Consider the following 19,619-nt stretch of genomic DNA (forward strand, 5'->3'; position numbering starts at 1 on the left):
GTGTAATCAGAACATCGCGACACAGCGCTAATATACCACATTCTATGGAGGGAACCCGTGTAATCAGAACATCGCGACACAGCGCTAATATACCACATTCTATGGAGGGAATCCGTGTAATCAGAACATCGCGACACAGCGCTAATATACCACATTCTATGGGAGGAATCCGTGTAATCAGAACATCGCGACACAGCGCTAATATACCACATTCTATGGGAGGAATCCGTGTAATCAGAACATCGCGACACAGCGCTAATATACCACATTCTATGGGAGGAATCCGTGTAATCAGAACATCGCGACACAGCGCTAATATACCACGTTCTATGGAGGGAATCCGTGTAATCAGAACATCGCGACACAGCGCTAATATACCACTTTCTATGGGAGGAATCCGTGTAATCAGAACATCGCGACACAGCGCTAATATACCACATTCTATGGGAGGAATCCGTGTAATCAGAACATCGCGACACAGCGCTAATATACCACATTCTATGGGAGGAATCCGTGTAATCAGAACATCGCGACACAGCGCTAATATACCACATTCTATGGGAGGAATCCGTGTAATCAGAACATCGCGACACAGCGCTAATATACCACATTCTATGGAGGGAACCCGTGTAATCAGAACATCGCGACACAGCGCTAATATACCACATTCTATGGAGGGAATCCGTGTAATCAGAACATCGCGACACAGCGCTAATATACCACATTCTATGGGAGGAATCCGTGTAATCAGAACATCGCGACACAGCGCTAATATACCACATTCTATGGGAGGAATCCGTGTAATCAGAACATCGCGACACAGCACTAATATACCACATTCTATGGGAGGAATCCGTGTAATCAGAACATCGCGACACAGCGCTAATATACCACGTTCTATGGAGGGAATCCGTGTAATCAGAACATCGCGACACAGCGCTAATATACCACATTCTATGGGAGGAATCCGTGTAATCAGAACATCGCGACACAGCGCTAATATACCACATTCTATGGAGGGAATCCGTGTAATCAGAACATCGCGACACAGCGCTAATATACCACATTCTATGGGAGGAATCCGTGTAATCAGAACATCGCGACACAGCGCTAATATACCACATTCTATGGGAGGAATCCGTGTAATCAGAACACCGCGACACAGCGCTAATATACCACATTCTATGGGAGGAATCCGTGTAATCAGAACATCGCGACACAGCGCTAATATACCACATTCTATGGGAGGAATCCGTGTAATCAGAACATCGCGACACAGCGCTAATATACCACATTCTATGGGAGGAATCCGTGTAATCAGAACATCGCGACACAGCGCTAATATACCACATTCTATGGGAGGAATCCGTGTAATCAGAACATCGCGACACAGCGCTAATATACCACGTTCTATGGGAGGAATCCGTGTAATCAGAACATCGCGACACAGCGCTAATATACCACATTCTATGGGAGGAATCCGTGTAATCAGAACATCGCGACACAGCGCTAATATACCACATTCTATGGGAGGAATCCGTGTAATCAGAACATCGCGACACAGCGCTAATATACCACATTCTATGGGAGGAATCCGTGTAATCAGAACATCGCGAGCAAGTACACAAAGTGCAAGAAAGGACTTTGTGAGCACAACAATTGCAACATCGCTGGAAAATACATCTCGCTGTGTTCCTTAATAACTGCAAAAAGTGGGTAGCAGTTTAGTTCGGTGTTTGAAAATCTCTCTTCTTCATCACCCTGACACTTATCTATTCTAGCTTTAGCAGGAACCAGAACAAAGACATATGGGGGGTTATTCATTAAACTGTGAGCAGGAACTCTCATAGAAGTCATTCTGACTTTCCGTGGGATAGGGCCCTGATCGCCAATATCGCCGTTTAATGAATAACCCCCATTGTGTCACATGTGACAGTCGCACTACTTTTGTCACAGAAACTCCATGCCAATGAGTTTGCTTTAGTAGCAATTTTTTCAGAGATTTTCATCGCTACAATCTTCCTTTTTTGGGGGGCAATGTCACGTTGATTTTTTCACACTTCAATGAATAGGCGCCACGTTGTGCCAATGTGCCACTTTTCTTTGCAGTAATCCATTTTCTATGGACATCTCCCAGCCTAAAGAAATGGCACTTACTAGGGGAAAAATAAACAAAAAGATTAGCGCTCCAAAATAGTGGTTAAGTGGCATTTATTCGTCCAACACAGCAAACCTTTCTCATGGTTGGATAAATAAATACTCACCACTTTACTACTATTTGGAGCGCGAATCTTTTTGCTTCATTTCTATGGTATTTCACCGTGAGTGCACGTATACTTCTATACATTTAGGACTTGCTGTGGTAAGACTTCCTGTAATTGGCATATCAACTCACCATCCCATTTGAGTCCCTTCGGTCGCATTTTGTGCTGTAAGAACAGTGTCTCTCTCTAAGGGATATCACTGTTATAACAAGAGCGCAGTTGTCCAATACAAAGTCTTCTCCTCCTAACCTTGCGTTCCTGCGGTTCTCAGTGTTGTCTCTTACGCAGGTGAAGCGTGAGAGGCTGCGTTTGGAGGGGGAGGCACAGCGTCTCAGCGCAGAGAAGGAACAGCTCAACCAGTTGGTGATCTCCTTGAAACAGGAGTTGGTAGAGATGCAGAGGCAGAACCAGCAGATGCAGGTGAAGGACCCAGCTTTGGCCACTGTGTTACTGGACTATGTGGGGGAGGCTGTAGAGCCATTCATTCACCCTTCCTTGCCAAACAAACGTGCAGTATTACTGCATTAAATATATATTAACACTTCTTGGCCAGATGAAGCTTTGCTGTATAAAACCTTCCTTGTCGGAGACCTACAGTGTTGCTATATTAATCCCTTCCATGCCAGGGACTTGGCGTTTTGTTCCACATTTTACCTTGCTAAAAAGAGTTGAGTCACTTGACCCCTTCAGTGTCCGAGGGACACGCAACGTACTGCAGTGCATTGAAGTCGCTGTTTATGTTCCCCTCCCTCAGGAGCAGATAACGGAGCTGGAGCGGGGTCACACACAGCGCTTAATAGAAGTGAGTGTGAGACACCGCCAGGAACTGGATTCTGAGAGTGAGAGACTGCGCAGCACTCAGCAGCAAGCCGAGTGCACTCTGGCGTCCCGAGAGAGAGCCCACAGGCAGAGAGTGATGGGGATGGAGGAGCAGGTGAGAGGGTAACTGCTGGTGTGTGGGAGGGTTCATGCAGCGGGAATGGGAGGCTGAACAAATGTGTTTATTTGAAACAGACCAGAAAGTCCTGGTGCGTTGCATGCCTACCTCACAGTGAAGGGGTTAATAGAACTATTCTGATTTCTAACAGTGACGCCCCACTAAAGCCTATACGGCTCCTTCAGCTTGTAATGAGTGCAGTCGTATTTCCAATGAATACAAGATCCACAATAAATGTGAGAGTTGACAGAGCTTCACTGTTACAGGCAGAGTGATTCTATAGTCCTAATGTAATGTGACACGCACGCATGCACACACACACACACACACACACACACACACACACACACACACACACACACACACACACACACACACACACACACACACACACACACACACACACACTAATAAAAGGCTGCCCAAATCTCTCTGACGTATGTGGAGCATTTTTGACCCAAAGCACCTTAATTATCACTGAAATATTGCCATTGACTTGAATACCAGTTTTCCCATGATTTCACTCTGATCGGCACTATCGCAGCTCAATGAATAAGCCACTTAGAGACAACTTAATGGTGTGATGTCCAGTTGTGACCCTGGGTACATCCAATAAATAATAATAGTACCTTTATTTCATATAGCGCTTTTCTCCCAATGGGCCTCAAAGCGCATCACAGTACAGCGCTCGGTACGCAGCACACAGGAATGTTACAGGCACAGTGCCTGCCCCGTGGAGCTTACAATCTATGTTTTTGGTGCCTGAGGCACAGGGAGATAAAGTGACTTGCCCAAAGTCACAAGGAGCTGACACCGAGAATTGAAGCAGGTTCCCCCGAGCTCTTTCATTTGGTAAAGTTTGTAAGCCACCATCTCACAGTCAGCTGAGATCTTTGATCCAAGGATAATGGAAACAAATGATGAAGGAACATGCAGAATTTAATCCATCCCATGGTGGGATGTAACTCCTCCTAATTCTTATTGTAAGTCCCCAAATTTCCAAGCATATGCACGCGCTGCAAAATACCTGCAGAGAATCTTGAGACACAAACGTACTGTACAATACAATTTCCTCACTTCATCAATTTTGCTCCACAATCGCCTTGATAAGTAGGCCTCGATTTAATATACTGTGAAGCTGATTATCCATGTCAGGGAAACTTTCATCTCCATTCAAATTAATAGAGCTCAGGGCTTCCCTGACACGTGGAAGCTCATTTCCCAGCATATTTGGATAGGGGCCTTAGACGCCATTGCATTTATTGGCAGTGTTGGTATTGTGTCTTTGTATCTGTCAGCCCTCAATTAGATTGAAATTATTAAAACCGTTTCCATCCCCTTCCAGGTTAACACTTTGCAGGAGCAGCTGGAACAGGAAGTGAGACGTAGACAGACTGTGTGCTCAGCTCACTGACACATCACCAGCACGGGATGAGGCCAGACGTAGGCCTAGCAGTGGGCACTGAATGCTCTCCCAGACCTGTATAGCCACATCCTTAATATGCTCGGTCATATTTACTAAGCAGTGCTATGCCATAAGATACCTACTGGGTCATGGAGATTCCTTACAGCCCATTCACTTGAATGGGCCACACTTACTATGTCGTGCTGGAAAGTGTCTTATGGGGCAGCACTGCTTAGTAAACATGGACCATAGGGGGTTGTTCATTAAACTGTGATTGTGCCAATCAGGGCACTATGACACAGAGCCTCCCATTTAAGTCTATAGGAGTTTCCATGCGATAATGCCCTGAGCTGCACTATAGGAGTTTCCATGCGATAATGCCCTGAGCTGCACTATAGGAGTTTCCATGCGATAATGCCCTGAGCTGCACTCTACCAGTTTCCATGCGATAATGCCCTGAGCTGCACTATATAGGAGTTTCCCTGAGCTGCACTCTAGCAGTTTCCATGCGATAATGCCCTGAGCTGCACTCTAGCAGTTTCCATGCGATAATGCCCTGAGCTGCACTATATAGGAGTTTCCCTGAGCTGCACTATAGCAGTTTCCCTGAGCTGCACTATAGCAGTTTAATAAATATCCCCCTTAGTCTCTTCCCCTGGGGCTATTTTTCTGTTAACCCAAAATATAGATCAATGGAAAAACAAAAACTAAATTTCAGTTAAATTAGTCGAAAACCAGTAAATGACAGTGGATAAATGCTATCACTTCAAGACATTTCTTAAACAATTTTCTATTTTTTCCCCCCATTGTTAACTGAAATGAAGAAACAAAATTGAAACTGCGACCTATAAGAAGAGAAGCAAATTTAAAAAATCCAGACTTGAGGAGGAAGAGCTATATCTATAGTTTAACGTTAGGGGACTGAGTAATATTTCGGTTCAGACTGCATGGGGTGGAGTCATGTCTGAGGGAGGAATTGCAGCTACACCCAGACATTGGGAGCAGAGTCAGACCTAGCTCCAGACATATGGGCCGGAGTCACTGCTAGCTCCAGGCTATGGGTGCGAAGTCACCACTAGCTCTAGAATTTGGGTGTTGATTCCTAGCAAGAACCAGACATTAGGAGCAAAGTCAATACTAGCTCCAGGCATTGGGGCAGAGTCACAACTAGCTCAAGATACTGAGGACGGAGTCACTGCTAGCTCCAGACTATGGTGATGGAGTCAGAGCTAGCTCTAGACATTGATACTGCAGCTCCAGACTATGGTGATGGAGTCAGAGCTAGCTCTAGACATTGATACTGCAGCTCCAGACTATGGTGATGGAGTCAGAGCTAGCTCTAGACATTGATACTGCAGCTCCAGACTATGGTGATGGAGTCAGAGCTAGCTCTAGACATTGATACTGCAGCTCCAGACTATGGTGATGGAGTCAGAGCTAGCTCTAGACATTGATACTGCAGCTCCAGACTATGGTGATGGAGTCAGAGCTAGCTCTAGACATTGATACTGCAGCTCCAGACTATGGTGATGGAGTCAGAGCTAGCTCTAGACATTGATACTGCAGCTCCAGACTATGGGTACAGAGTCACAAGTAGCTTTAATCTTTCGGGAGTTGGTCACACCAGCTCCAGATTTCTGTTCAGATGCAGACATCAGGGCCATATCAAAACTGCTCCTCACTGTGCCTTGTATACAGACAACCTTAGCTGCAGGTCACTAACAATGTATTTCCCTTTTTGCGCCTCTCCATAGTGTTTTTTTTTATTTTTATTAATCTGTATCTTTTGTAGAAATCAATAAATGTTTTTCATACAAAACTACCAGTACCTCTTTGCTTTAATTCATTGCTTGTTAATACAGTATATGCCTTGGTGAGGAGTGGCTTAGTTACAAAGCCACTGATCTCTGACCTTGGAAACCCCGTTTCAAGACCTACAGCATGTTCCATGTAACATTGTATACGTTAAGAAATGAGTGTGAGCTCTCTGGGGGAGAGATTCATCAAGCTTTTAAACTGTACTATATAGAGTTGCTTGCTGTCCGCACTGAGTCACTTAATTACCTCAATGGAGTCCATTCACTCAAAGGGAAATTTGTCTTTAGCTCCTAGTGAGTTTGCTCTGAATTCTATTGAATGGGATTTAATGATCAATAACAGTTTCTTAAAACGTTTGCAGCCTAGAGGCCAGGCCCCTTGTAACAGATCTGTACCCATAATTAACACTGTGTGCCAGGCAGTAGTAGCGGCCAGATTTACACTGCGGTGCTATGCCATAACATCCCTTCTGACACCGGACGACAAGTGAAGGGCTACAAGGTGTCTTATGGAATAGAAGTTCTCTGTAAATACAGGCCCTGCTGGCTTGCACGTTGTTCACAGGTACACAGCACTGGCTGAGACAGCTGTTACAGATATGTTGAATATGTCAGTCCATTTACAGTACCTTCCCAAACATCTCATTACAGTGTTCCATTCATCACAAGTTCACAGCAGAGTTCAAGTTACATTCACAGTTTAAATCGCACACATTTTGTATTTTATTAGCTAGAGGGACCTGCAATATATTTTTCAAGGGGTTCAAGGCTCACCCACCCACCCGCTTCCTCAATCTCTCCTACACCTGATGTTTCACATTGTATCATTGATGGAGTAAAAGGACATTTAGTGCAGAGTCGCAAATAGCATTATCTATAGCAGTGGTTTTTAACCTTTGGAAAACTGTGTAACCCCCTAACAATGTACTGTGACTATGGAGCCCCTTATAATGTATTGTCATTCTATGTAACCCCTAACAATGTACTGTGACTATGGAGCCCCTTATAATATATTGTCATTCTATGTAACCCCTAACAATGTACTGTGACTATGGAGCCCCTTATAATGTATTGTCATTCTATGTAACCCCTAACAATGTACTGTGACTATGGAGCCCCTTATAATGTATTGTCATTCTATGTAACCCCTAACAATGTACTGTGACTATGGCGCCCCTTATAATGTATTGTCATTCTATGTAACCCCTAACAATGTACTGTGACTATGGAGCCCCTTATAATGTATTGTCATTCTATGTAACCCCTAACAATGTACTGTGACTATGGAGCCCCTTATAATGTATTGTCATTCTATGTAACCCCTAACAATGTACTGTGACTCTATGGAGCCCCTTATAGTGTATTGTCATTCTATGTAACCCCTAACAATGTACTGTGACTATGGAGCCCCTTATAATGTATTGTCATTCTATGTAACCCCTAACAATGTACTGTGACTATGGAGCCCCTTATAATGTATTGTCATTCTATGTAACCCCCTAACAATGTACTGTGACTAAGGAGCCCCTTATAATGTATTGTCATTCTATGTAACCCCTAACAATGTACTGTGACTAAGGAGCCCCTTATAATGTATTGTCATTCTATGTAACCCCTAACAATGTACTGTGACTAAGGAGCCCCTTATAATGTATTGTCATTCTATGTAACCCCCTAACAATGTACTGTGACTATGGAGCCCCTTATAATATATTGTCATTCTATGTAACCCCCTAACAATGTACTGTGGCTATGGAGCCCCTTATAATGTATTGTCATTCTATGTAACCCCTAACAATGTACTGTGACTATGGAGCCCCTTATAATGTATTGTCATTCTATGTAACCCCTAACAATGTACTGTGACTATGGCGCCCCTTATAATGTATTGTCATTCTATGTAACCCCTAACAATGTACTGTGACTAAGGAGCCCCTTATAATGTATTGTCATTCTATGTAACCCCCTAACAATGTACTGTGACTATGGAGCCCCTTATAATGTATTGTCATTCTATGTAACCCCTAACAATGTACTGTGACTAAGGAGCCCCTTATAGTGTATTGTCATTCTATGTAACCCCTAACAATGTACTGTGACTAAGGAGCCCCTTATAATGTATTGTCATTCTATGTAACCCCTAACAATGTACTGTGACTAAGGAGCCCCTTATAATGTATTGTCATTCTATGTAACCCCTAACAATGTACTGTGACTAAGGAGCCCCTTATAATGTATTGTCATTCTATGTAACCCCCTAACAATGTACTGTGACTATGGAGCCCCTTATAATATATTGTCATTCTATGTAACCCCCTAACAATGTACTGTGGCTATGGAGCCCCTTATAATGTATTGTCATTCTATGTAACCCCTAACAATGTACTGTGACTATGGCGCCCCTTATAATGTATTGTCATTCTATGTAACCCCTAACAATGTACTGTGACTAAGGAGCCCCTTATAATGTATTGTCATTCTATGTAACCCCTAACAATGTACTGTGACTATGGAGCCCCTTATAATATATTGTCATTCTATGTAACCCCTAACAATGTACTGTGACTAAGGAGCCCCTTATAGTGTATTGTCATTCTATGTAACCCCCTAACAATGTACTGTGACTGGCGCCCCTTATAATGTATTGTCATTCTATGTAACCCCTAACAATGTACTGTGACTAAGGAGCCCCTTATAATGTATTGTCATTCTATGTAACCCCTAACAATGTACTGTGACTATGGAGCCCCTTATAATATATTGTCATTCTATGTAACCCCTAACAATGTACTGTGACTAAGGAGCCCCTTATAGTGTATTGTCATTCTATGTAACCCCTAACAATGTACTGTGACTAAGGAGCCCCTTATAATGTATTGTCATTCTATGTAACCCCTAACAATGTACTGTGACTAAGGAGCCCCTTATAATGTATTGTCATTCTATGTAACCCCTAACAATGTACTGTGACTATAGAGCCCCTTATAATATATTGTCATTCTATGTAACCCCTAACAATGTACTGTGACTATGGAGCCCCTTATAATGTATTGTCATTCTATGTAACCCCTAACAATGTACTGTGGCTATGGAGCCCCTTATAATGTATTGTCATTCTATGTAACCCCTAACAATGTACTGTGGCTATGGAGCCCCTTATAATGTATTGTCATTCTATGTAACCCCTAACAATGTACTGTGACTATGGCGCCCCTTATAATGTATTGTCATTCTATGTAACCCCTAACAATGTACTGTGACTATGGCGCCCCTTATAATGTATTGTCATTCTATGTAACCCCTAACAATGTACTGTGACTATGGCGCCCCTTATAATGTATTGTCATTCTATGTAACCCCTAACAATGTACTGTGACTAAGGAGCCCCTTATAATGTATTGTCATTCTATGTAACCCCTAACAATGTACTGTGACTATGGAGCCCCTTATAATGTATTGTCATTCTATGTAACCCCTAACAATGTACTGTGGCTATGGAGCCCCTTATAATGTATTGAGACTTTGCAGAATCACAGTCCACTTATCCTATATACTTACATAGTTACATAGTAGATGAGGTTGAAAAAAGACATAGGTCCATCAAGTTCAACTTATGCTAAATTTAGACAACAGATACTTTATCCTATATCTATACTTACTTATTGATCCAGAGGAAGGCAAAAAAAAAAACCCCCATTAAGGGGAAAATTAAAATTCCTTCCTGACTCCAAGAATTGGCAATCGGATTAATCCCTAGATCAACATCCTTCCCATGTATACTTATTTGGTATATCCCTGTATACCTTTCCCATCTAAAAAGATGTCCAACCTTTTTTTGAACAAATCTATTGTATCTGCCATCACAGTCTCCATGGGTAATGAATTCCACATGTTAACTGCCCTTACTGTAAAGAACCCTTTCCTTTGTTGCTGGTGAAATTTCCTTTCCTCCAACCTTAAGGGATGGCCCTGAGTCCATAGTACTGCCAGTGGGATGAATAGTTCTTTTGAAAGCTCCTTGTATTGTCCCCGAATATATTTGTATATACTTATCATATCCCCTCTTAGATGCCTCTTTTCTAATGTAAATAAATCTAATTTAGCTAGCCTCTCCTCATAAGTTAGATTGTCCATCCCCTTTATTAATTTGGTGGCTCTTCTCTGCACTCTCTCTAGTTCCATAATGTCTTTTCTTTGGATTGGTGCCCAAAATTGTACTCCATATTCAAGGTGTGGTCTTACTGTACTAATGCTGTGTAAAGGGGCATAATTATGTTTACTTCCCTTCCATCCATTGCCCGTTTAATGCAAGATAAGATCTTGTTTGGCTTTGCAGCTACTGCATGACATTGGGCACTATTGCTAAGCCTGCAGTCTACAAGCACTCCTAAATCCTTCTCCATCAAGGATTCCCCCAATATGTCTCCATTTAATTTGTAAGTCGCCATTTTATTCTTCAAAAGCAGGGGTCCCGGTACCGATCCCTGAGGTACTCCATTCACGACTTTAGCCAAACCTGAAAAAGTTCCATTTATGACAACCCTCTGTTGTCTGTCCTTTAACCAGTTTTCAATCCAGGTGCATATATTATTACTGAGTCCAATTTTCTTTATTTTGTACACCAACCTCGTGTGTGAAACCGTATCAAAAGCCTTTGCAAAATCTAAGTGGACCACATCAACTGCATTACCCTGGTCTAAATTCCTACTTACCTCCTCAAAGAAACAAATAAGGTTAGTTTGGCAAGATCTATCCTTCATAAATCCATGCTGACTATTACTAATCATTTTGTTTTCCTTTAGGTATTCCTGAATATTATCCCGTATTAAAGATATCCAGAGAAAAACCTCGCTCAAAACCCCTTAGTTTAATAAGTATTTGAAGTGCCGAAAAGTACCTCCACATATAGGTATAGGGTGGTGGTAGTACTTAGTGACTTAGAGCAAAATGCTCTCAGTGTTTTCAACATATAATGTGCATATATACAGGGTACAGTGTACCGGACTGCGCATGCGCCACAGTCCGTATGAAGAATGCTACGATAGCAGTCTCCAGATAGAAGGTAAGTATAGAGAGGATTAGGGACTTTCTCAAAGATGCTTAGGAGCTGATTGTAAACTACTAGTGGTGTGTCTCTACATGATTTTTAAGGCATATGCTATCCGGTAGCAATTTGGTACTACCGCAGCATTTTCCACACGGATTGCGGTGCATGCGCAGTCCGGTACACTGTACCGTGTATATGTACATAATATATGCTTAACACATCGAGAGCACCTTGCTCTAAGCTGTCAAGTACTACCACCACTCTATACTTATCTGTGGTGGTACTAATCAGCACCTTAAATACTTAAAAAACTTATAGTGATGTTTTTCTACATGCACTTCAAGGCATGCGCAATCTGATACACTGCACCTTCAATGCATGCGCAATCTGATACACTGCACCTTCAATGCATGCGCAATCTGATACACTGCACCTTCAATGCATGCGCAATCTGATACACTGCACCTTCAATGCATGCGCAATCTGATACACTGCACCTTCAATGCATGCGCAATCTGATACACTGCACCTTCAATGCATGCGCAATCTGATACACTGCACCTTCAATGCATGCGCAATCTGATACACTGCACCTTCAATGCATGCGCAATCTGATACACTGCACCTTCAATGCATGCGCAATCTGATACACTGCACCTTCAATGCATGTGCGCAATCTGATACACTGCACCTTCAATGCATGCGCAATCTGATACACTGCACCTTCAATGCATGCGCAATCTGATACACTGCACCTTCACTGCATGCGCAATCTGATACACTGCACCTTCAATGCATGTGCAATCTGATACACTGCACCTTCAATGCATGCGCAATCTGATACACTGCACCTTCAATGCATGCGCAATCTGATACACTGCACCTTCAATGCATGCGCAATCTGATACACTGCACCTTCACTGCATGCGCAATCTGATACACTGCACCTTCAATGCATGCGCAATCTGATACACTGCACCTTCAATGCATGCGCAATCTGATACACTGCACCTTCAATGCATGCGCAATCTGATACACTGCACCTTCAATGCATGCGCAATCTGATACACTGCACCTTCAATGCATGTACAATTTTTGTTTGAACACACTAAGAGCACTTTTGTTTTAAGTCTTTAGGCACTGTCACGTTACTTTATTATTATATGTAGAGGTACTATTTAGCACCTCATATACTTATTAGATCACTTGATACGCATAAGGACATCTCACTTAGATTTGTGAATCTCCATGGCATCTTATTAGGTTACCTATCCGCCATTTATTTTGTGTCCTCATCACCATAAGTAGGACTTTCCTACAAGGGACACTATCTAGAGGGACTTTATTAATTTTAGATATATGCTATACTCTGTGTATATCTATTTTATTAAAATGTAATAAAATGTTTTTAATTTAAATCTTTAGTTGTTTCTGACCACAATATTACATAATAGGTCTGCAGTGCGCCACTATTTGGGATTCTTTAGTGTACCTTTCTTTAGGTACACCTCTCTAGTTATTATCCCGTATTAAACCTTCAAGTAGTTTCCCTACTATTGATGTCAGGCTTACAGGTCTGTAATTCCCCGGGTGTGATCTAGCTCCCTTTTTAAATATAGGCACCACATCTGCTTTACACCAATCTTGTGGTACTGAGCCTGTGGAAATGGAGTCCTTGAATATTAAATATAATGGATATGCTATTACTGAGCTTAACTCCTTGAGAACTCTTGGATGTATGCCATCGGGGCCAGGTGCCTTATTTACTTTAATTTTTTAAGTCGCTTATGAACTTCTTCCTCAGTTAACCAATTGTTCATTAATATGGAGGTTTTGGCTTCCTCCTGCGGCACTACTATTGAACTTGATTCTTCCCTGGTAAACACAGAGGCAAAGAATTTGTTTAATACCTCTGCTTTTTCCTTATCTCCAATAATCTGCCTACCCATCTCACACTGAAAGGATCCTATATTTTATTTTCTCATTTTTTGTTATTAAGGTACTTAAAGAATTTTTTAGGGTTGACCTTACTTTCTATTGCAATCCTTTTTTCATTATCCATTTTTCCTAATTTGATTGCCCTTTTGCAATTTTTGTTACATTCCTTATAATTCTGATACGATGTCTCCGTCCCTTCTGACTTAAAGAATCTAAACGCCTTCCTCTTCTTGTCCATTTCCTCCCCTACCTGTTTATTTAGCCACATTGGTTTTGACTTATTTCTTTTATACTTATTACCCAAGGGTATACACTGATAAGTGTGCTTTTCTAACAATGTTTTAAAGACTGCCCATTTATCTTCTACATTTTTCCCTGCAAAAACATCATCCCATTGTATTACTACTAGATTAGAGCTCAGTTTATTAAAATCTGCCTTACTAAAGTTTAAGGTCTTTGTTGAACCCAAGAAATCTGTTTTTTGATAATTTATTTAAAATGAGACCATGTTATGATCACTGTTACCCAAATGTTCTAGGACTTGAATATTTTTTATTACTTCTACATTGTTTGATATGACCAAATCCAGTATTGCCCGTCTCCTGGTTGGTTCCTCAATAATTTGGGTCATATAATTGTCTTTAAGTACCCCCAAAAACTTGTTTCCTTTTGTTGTAATGCTAATCTCATTGCCCCAGTCTATGTCTGGATAATTAAAATCCCCCATTATGCAAACATGACCCAGTTTTGATGCCTTTTCCATTTGCAAAAGTATTTTAGCTTCCTCAATCTCACAGATATTTATTGGTTTATAGCATATTCCCACAAACATTTTCTTAATACCTTTACCTCCACTGCTAATTTCTATCCACAAAGTCTCTACATTTTCATCATTCCCTTCATAAACATCATCCCTTATAATAGGTTTTAGATCCGGTTTAACATATAAACATACTCCACCTCCCCTTCTATTTGTTCGATCCTAACCGAAAAAGGGAATAACCCTCTAAATCAGGGAAGGGGAACCTTTTTTCTGCCAAGGGCCATTTTGATATTTATAAAATCATTCGAGGGCCATACAAAATTTTCAACTTAAAAATTAGCCTGCTATATTTGGTCAAACATTTAATGAACTCACCACTAATGTGATGGCTGGAACTGAGATGGGGGGGATTCTGAGCAGGGGGGGATCGGAGGAGGACCGTGTAAGTGCGCAGGGGTGGGGGGGATTCTGAGCAGGGGGGGGGATTCTGAGCAGGGGGGGTGGATTCTGAGATGGGGGGGATTCTGAGCAGGGGGGGGGATTCTGAGCAGGTGGGGGATTCTGAGCAGGGGGGGGGATTCTGAGCAGGGGGGGGATTGGAGGAGGACCGTGTAAGTGCGCGGGGGGGGGGATTCTGAGCAATAAGATACTCTTGGCAATATGCCAACACGAGGCAGACAATCAGGAAAGGGGAAGTTTTTTTTTTTTTCCCCTCCTTTCTTTCGAGCGCGCAAACGGCCGCCTGACTCACGGGGGCCAGACCAAAACAGTTGGGGCCCGCGGGCCGTACGTTCCCCACCCCTGCTCTAAATTAACTGTCCAGTCATGAGTTTCATCCCACCATGTTTCAGTAATGCCTATGATATCATACTGCTCCCTTGCAGCTATTATTTCAAGCTCCCCCATTTTATCTGTCAGGCTTCTTGTATTAGCAAGCATGCATTTCAGTTTTTTTTCAGCCTGTACTATTATCTTATCTGCTCCTTCCTTTCTGCGCCCACTTGGTTTAGTCTTTAGAAGTTTTCTAGTATTATCTGTATTTACTATGGGTATCCCACTGCTTGTCAAACTCGAACTTGCCCCCATTCTACCTCCATACCACATTGTATCCTCATCTATTCCATTTAGTTCATTATCTGTTTCATTCCCCTCCCCCTCCATCCTAGTTTAAAATCTCCTCCAACCTTTTTAGCATTCTCCCCCCTAGCACAGAAGTTCCCTCTTCATTGAGGTGCAATCCATCCCTAGAATATAGATGGCACCACTTTCTTAGCCATGCATTAACCTCCCTGATATCTGACTGCGGTAGCGAATGGCACTGGTAGTATTTCAGAAAATACTACCTTGGAGGTCCTTGCCTTAAGCTTTTGGCCTAGATCCCTGTAATCATTTTTTAGGACCCTCCATCTTTCTCTAACTTTGTCATTGGTGCCAACGTGTACCAAGACCGCTAGGGTCAAAACTCCCCAACAATCTGTCTACCCGATCCGCAATGTGCCGAACCCGAGCACCCGGGAGACAACAAACTGTTCGGTTCATGCGGTCACAGCAACAGATTGCCCTATCTACCTTCCTAATAATGGTGTCCCCTACCACCACAATCTTTCTTTGCATCTGAGCATCCTGAGTCCCCACTGTGTTGGAGGAACTATTCCCCTGGCTGCTAGAGGAATTAGTCTCCCCCAGCCTTGCCATTTCTGCCCCGACATTCCCAATATCTTCACTCAACACGGCAAATCTATTGGGATGTCAGCTCAGAAACGACCTGCCTCTCCCTATTGCCCCTGCTTCCCCTTCTAACTGTCACCCAGCTACCTACCTGCTCCTCACTAACGGCAACCAAGCTACCTACCTGCTCCTCACTAACAGCGCCACCATCTGCACCACTAGTCGAAGCAAGGGCCTGCTCAGTGAGCTCTAATTCCCTTTCAAGATTGCCAATGTCCCTCAATATTGCAAGTTGCCTCTTCAGATCAGCAATCTCTGATTCTAAAGAGACCACCCGCTCACACCTCTCACAGCGGTATGCCCCTTGGAACAGCTGCTCCAAGTGCACATACATGTGGCAAGATGTGCATTGAGTGGCATTTTCAATCCTGCTCATTCTAGCAACTATGAAGTTTAGAAGTACTAACAGTAAACTGTACTTCAATATACTATACCCTGTTTAACCGCTTCCTTGTTCAAACTGCTTCTGGTTCTAACTGCACACACTTTAAACAACCAGCACTTCAAATCAACCACACAGATCAGTCAGTACACGCAAGCTCAGGATTCGTTAGAAGCCTCTGTTTAAATAGGGACACCCACCAGGTGTGTTAGGTTATCAATTAACTAACCCCACCCACTGCAGGTGTGTTAGGCCAGCCAATTAACCAACCACACCCACTCTGCCTCAGGCAGGAGAAAGGGGGGAAAAAGTTACAGGTTTCAAATTACAGCACACTTTAAAAATAAATGAACCCACTGCACACTCCCCATAAACAGCCACCCCTGCTAGTATACCCAGTACTTCCCTTTCCTTCTGGTTCTAACTGCACACCCTTTAAACAACCAGCACTTCAAATCCACCACACAGATCAGTCAGTACATACTTTATGTATAAATACTAGTGCTGTCACAAGGCTTACGTTGTTAAACAAAATAACAGTTTTCGATGTTACATATGTCTTTACATGACTGTAAATATTTAATAACCAAGTGTAATTATATCATTACAAATCCAGCAAATTAATGAAATGATTGCGTTTTAAAGAGTAAAATATACAAAATGACTGAATATTTCTAGAGGAAACCGTTAATTACCTAGAGGACGGCAAAGCTGAAAAGCACAGACAAGAAGATAATATTAAGGGTGCAGTTCCACATAGAACCCAACAACAATAATCTATACTGTATTTTAAACAATGTAGCAATGTAATCAGCTTCATTAGAAACATTCAATGAATATGTTTCCTGTGAAAAAGGAATGTGTTTTTTGGGGGGCTCATATAAAATGTATTGTTATGATATACTTATTGTGCTGTGCTATGACTTGCTGCTTTTCACATTCTTCTATTAAATAGTTTCTATATTTACAGTATTAACATTTTAGAACCATCGAAGTGGTCACTGCAAAGGAAAGGTCTAGAACTCCAGGATTATACTATATGTAATATACTTTGTCATGTAATCGCAAAGCACAAGGGGGAGCCTATAACCCAGCATTTCCAAACTTTTTCACAACTACCTCTGAACAAACACCTTTCTAGAAGTGGTTGCCTGAGCTGTACAAATGTGTATATATAAACAAGGTATACATATTCCAGCGATGCTTCTGACCTTGCATAAATGACATTGGGCTTACCATGCGTGGATGCGTGACGAGTACACTGATTATATAATGTCCCTGCCTAGCAAGTACAGTATACTCAGCTCATACCATAGAATGAAGACAATTTCTTTCTTGAAGTCTGAGTTGTGGAATGTGAGAAGGGATGGGGGAGCACAGCGTAAGGAATGGTGGAGTGTGATTGTATTATCTCCCTATGATGTTCAGTGGCGTTCTGACACCCTTTGAGTGTCCTCAGAGGGAGGTTTGTACTCCTTAGAGAAGGGTTAAGACTTAGGTGGGTGAAACAAGTCAATGGATGCAAAATGAATGCAAAATGAATCAATAAAAGGAAAACTTACACGGCCTTGTGTAAATTGTATCCCATCAAGGTTTCTTTTGCAGTCTTATCTTTCTTCTAGATGATCCTTCTTCTTTCTTTATGCTCTTCTCTTTCTGTCTCTTCTTCTTGCTGTGATCTTGATGTTTGTCGTTGGGCGAATCTTCACATTGGTTCTCCTCTCATATGGGTGTAAACATAGGTGAGAAGGTAGTTAGACACATATACATACAAAGTCGATATCAATTTGAAGGGGGGCAATGAGACAGTGTCATCAGGTGTATAGGTATAAGATAATTATTATTCACTCACACGGCCTAATGTGAGTGGTAACTTATAACGGTATCTTGCAAGCACCTGTACAGATCACAGGTCTTCAGGTCAAAGGTCCCTTGTGGGATAAAGACAGAGGGATAGTATGGGGAAGATGTATCAATACATCAAAATACTCACACGGGCCAGTGTGAGTACACACTGATAATGGTATCTTGGAAACTCCAAAAAGTGATAGAAAAACCCCTAGGGGCTAGGTCCAGATAGCAAAGGACTAATAGGACACTAAACACAGGGGTGATTACATTTTATTGAAACAAACTAGTATACACTAATGAACAAGTACATATATAATCAGATAAAAAATTAAAACCGAGGAGCATCTACTGCTACTGGGGGGGGGTTAAAAGTGGGTGGCAGCCAGGGGAAACAAGTGGTGGTTAGTGGATGAAAGTCTCTGTACTCCGCGTCCGGATCGAGAGATTCCACAGCACCTCCGGTTCCTTTCAGATTGCTGCAGGCTGTGGTTCAAAGAAGAAGAGCTACGCGTTTCGCCCTGAACAGGGCTTCCTCAGGCTCGTGTAAAGTAGAGAGGTTGGGTTTTTAGTCTCCTTAAATAGACCCCGCCTGTCTAATGTGGATGTCAATTAAATCTTCTTGCTGCTGCGTAGTCTGAGTTGTCTGTTGTCTGGCTGTCAGTGGACTGTTCAGATGTAAGATCTCCGGTGCCTCCCTCCTGTCCCTAATTAACCCCACCTTTACCACACAGAAAGCGAGATACAGTATTTAACATCGTCACGTCGCATTTGACCGCAGACCCTTGCATTATACATGCAGTAAATACCTGAAGCGTGAGGGTGGGGAGGTTTGAGAAACGTGAGGATTTCTATTCCTTGGGCTCAGATAAATGATAACAACATATTAACACCTCTTTTACATACAGTATATGACAATATTTGACACTGTGTTATCAGTTTATATTTTTACCCTCTCCTGTTCTTTATTTTATATCTTCCTTATTAACATTTCCTTATACTCCCATCTTAGTGTCACGGGAGACCAAGTTTATCAACACCTTTTTATACCGGGATCATTGATTGAGCAAAGCAAGAAGGTAAAATAAATTGTAATTTATTTCAGGAAAAGACACACACAATGTAACACAATTTACAGGGTGAACACATTTGCTGGGAACGGGGCTAACGAATAAACTTGTCCTTTAAACGAAATTCACAAAAATTACCTCTGTTGGAGCCTTTTCCAATGACCAGGAGGTACTCTTGAAAGTCCTGGAACTGATTTTGGCATGCAAAGCCAACCGCAACCACTACGTTCTTCAAAAGGGGGACTTAGAAGAATTCTTGAGTCAAAATCTTTGAAGCCGGCTCGCGTCTATTCAGTACAGAGCATCTTGAATTTGCCGCTGATGGTGTGGCGCTTGGAATCTGCGCTCCTGATTGGCTGCAAGGCTCCTTATGGGTTTCAGTGTCCCATTCACCAACCTCTACAGTCTATCAGAGCGTGG

The 19,619-nt window shown here is 42.2% G+C and overlaps 1 protein-coding gene across 2 annotated transcripts in view; it reads left to right on the forward strand.

Annotated features, from left to right (window-relative positions):
• Positions 1 to 6,227, forward strand: part of CROCC2 (ciliary rootlet coiled-coil, rootletin family member 2) — a 229,604-nt gene extending 223,377 nt beyond the window's left edge. For both annotated transcript variants that reach the window (XM_075569542.1, XM_075569543.1), the window contains exons 34-36: positions 2,553 to 2,684; positions 3,019 to 3,198; positions 4,547 to 6,227. In XM_075569542.1, the coding sequence (XP_075425657.1) occupies positions 2,553 to 2,684; positions 3,019 to 3,198; positions 4,547 to 4,615 (381 nt within the window). In that variant the 3' untranslated portion in view covers positions 4,616 to 6,227. The remainder of the gene's footprint in view (positions 1 to 2,552; positions 2,685 to 3,018; positions 3,199 to 4,546) is intronic.
• Positions 6,228 to 19,619: the final 13,392 nt, after the last annotated feature.

Source organism: Ascaphus truei, chromosome 14 (assembly GCF_040206685.1).
Source record: "Ascaphus truei isolate aAscTru1 chromosome 14, aAscTru1.hap1, whole genome shotgun sequence".
Lineage (NCBI taxonomy): Eukaryota > Metazoa > Chordata > Amphibia > Anura > Ascaphidae > Ascaphus > Ascaphus truei.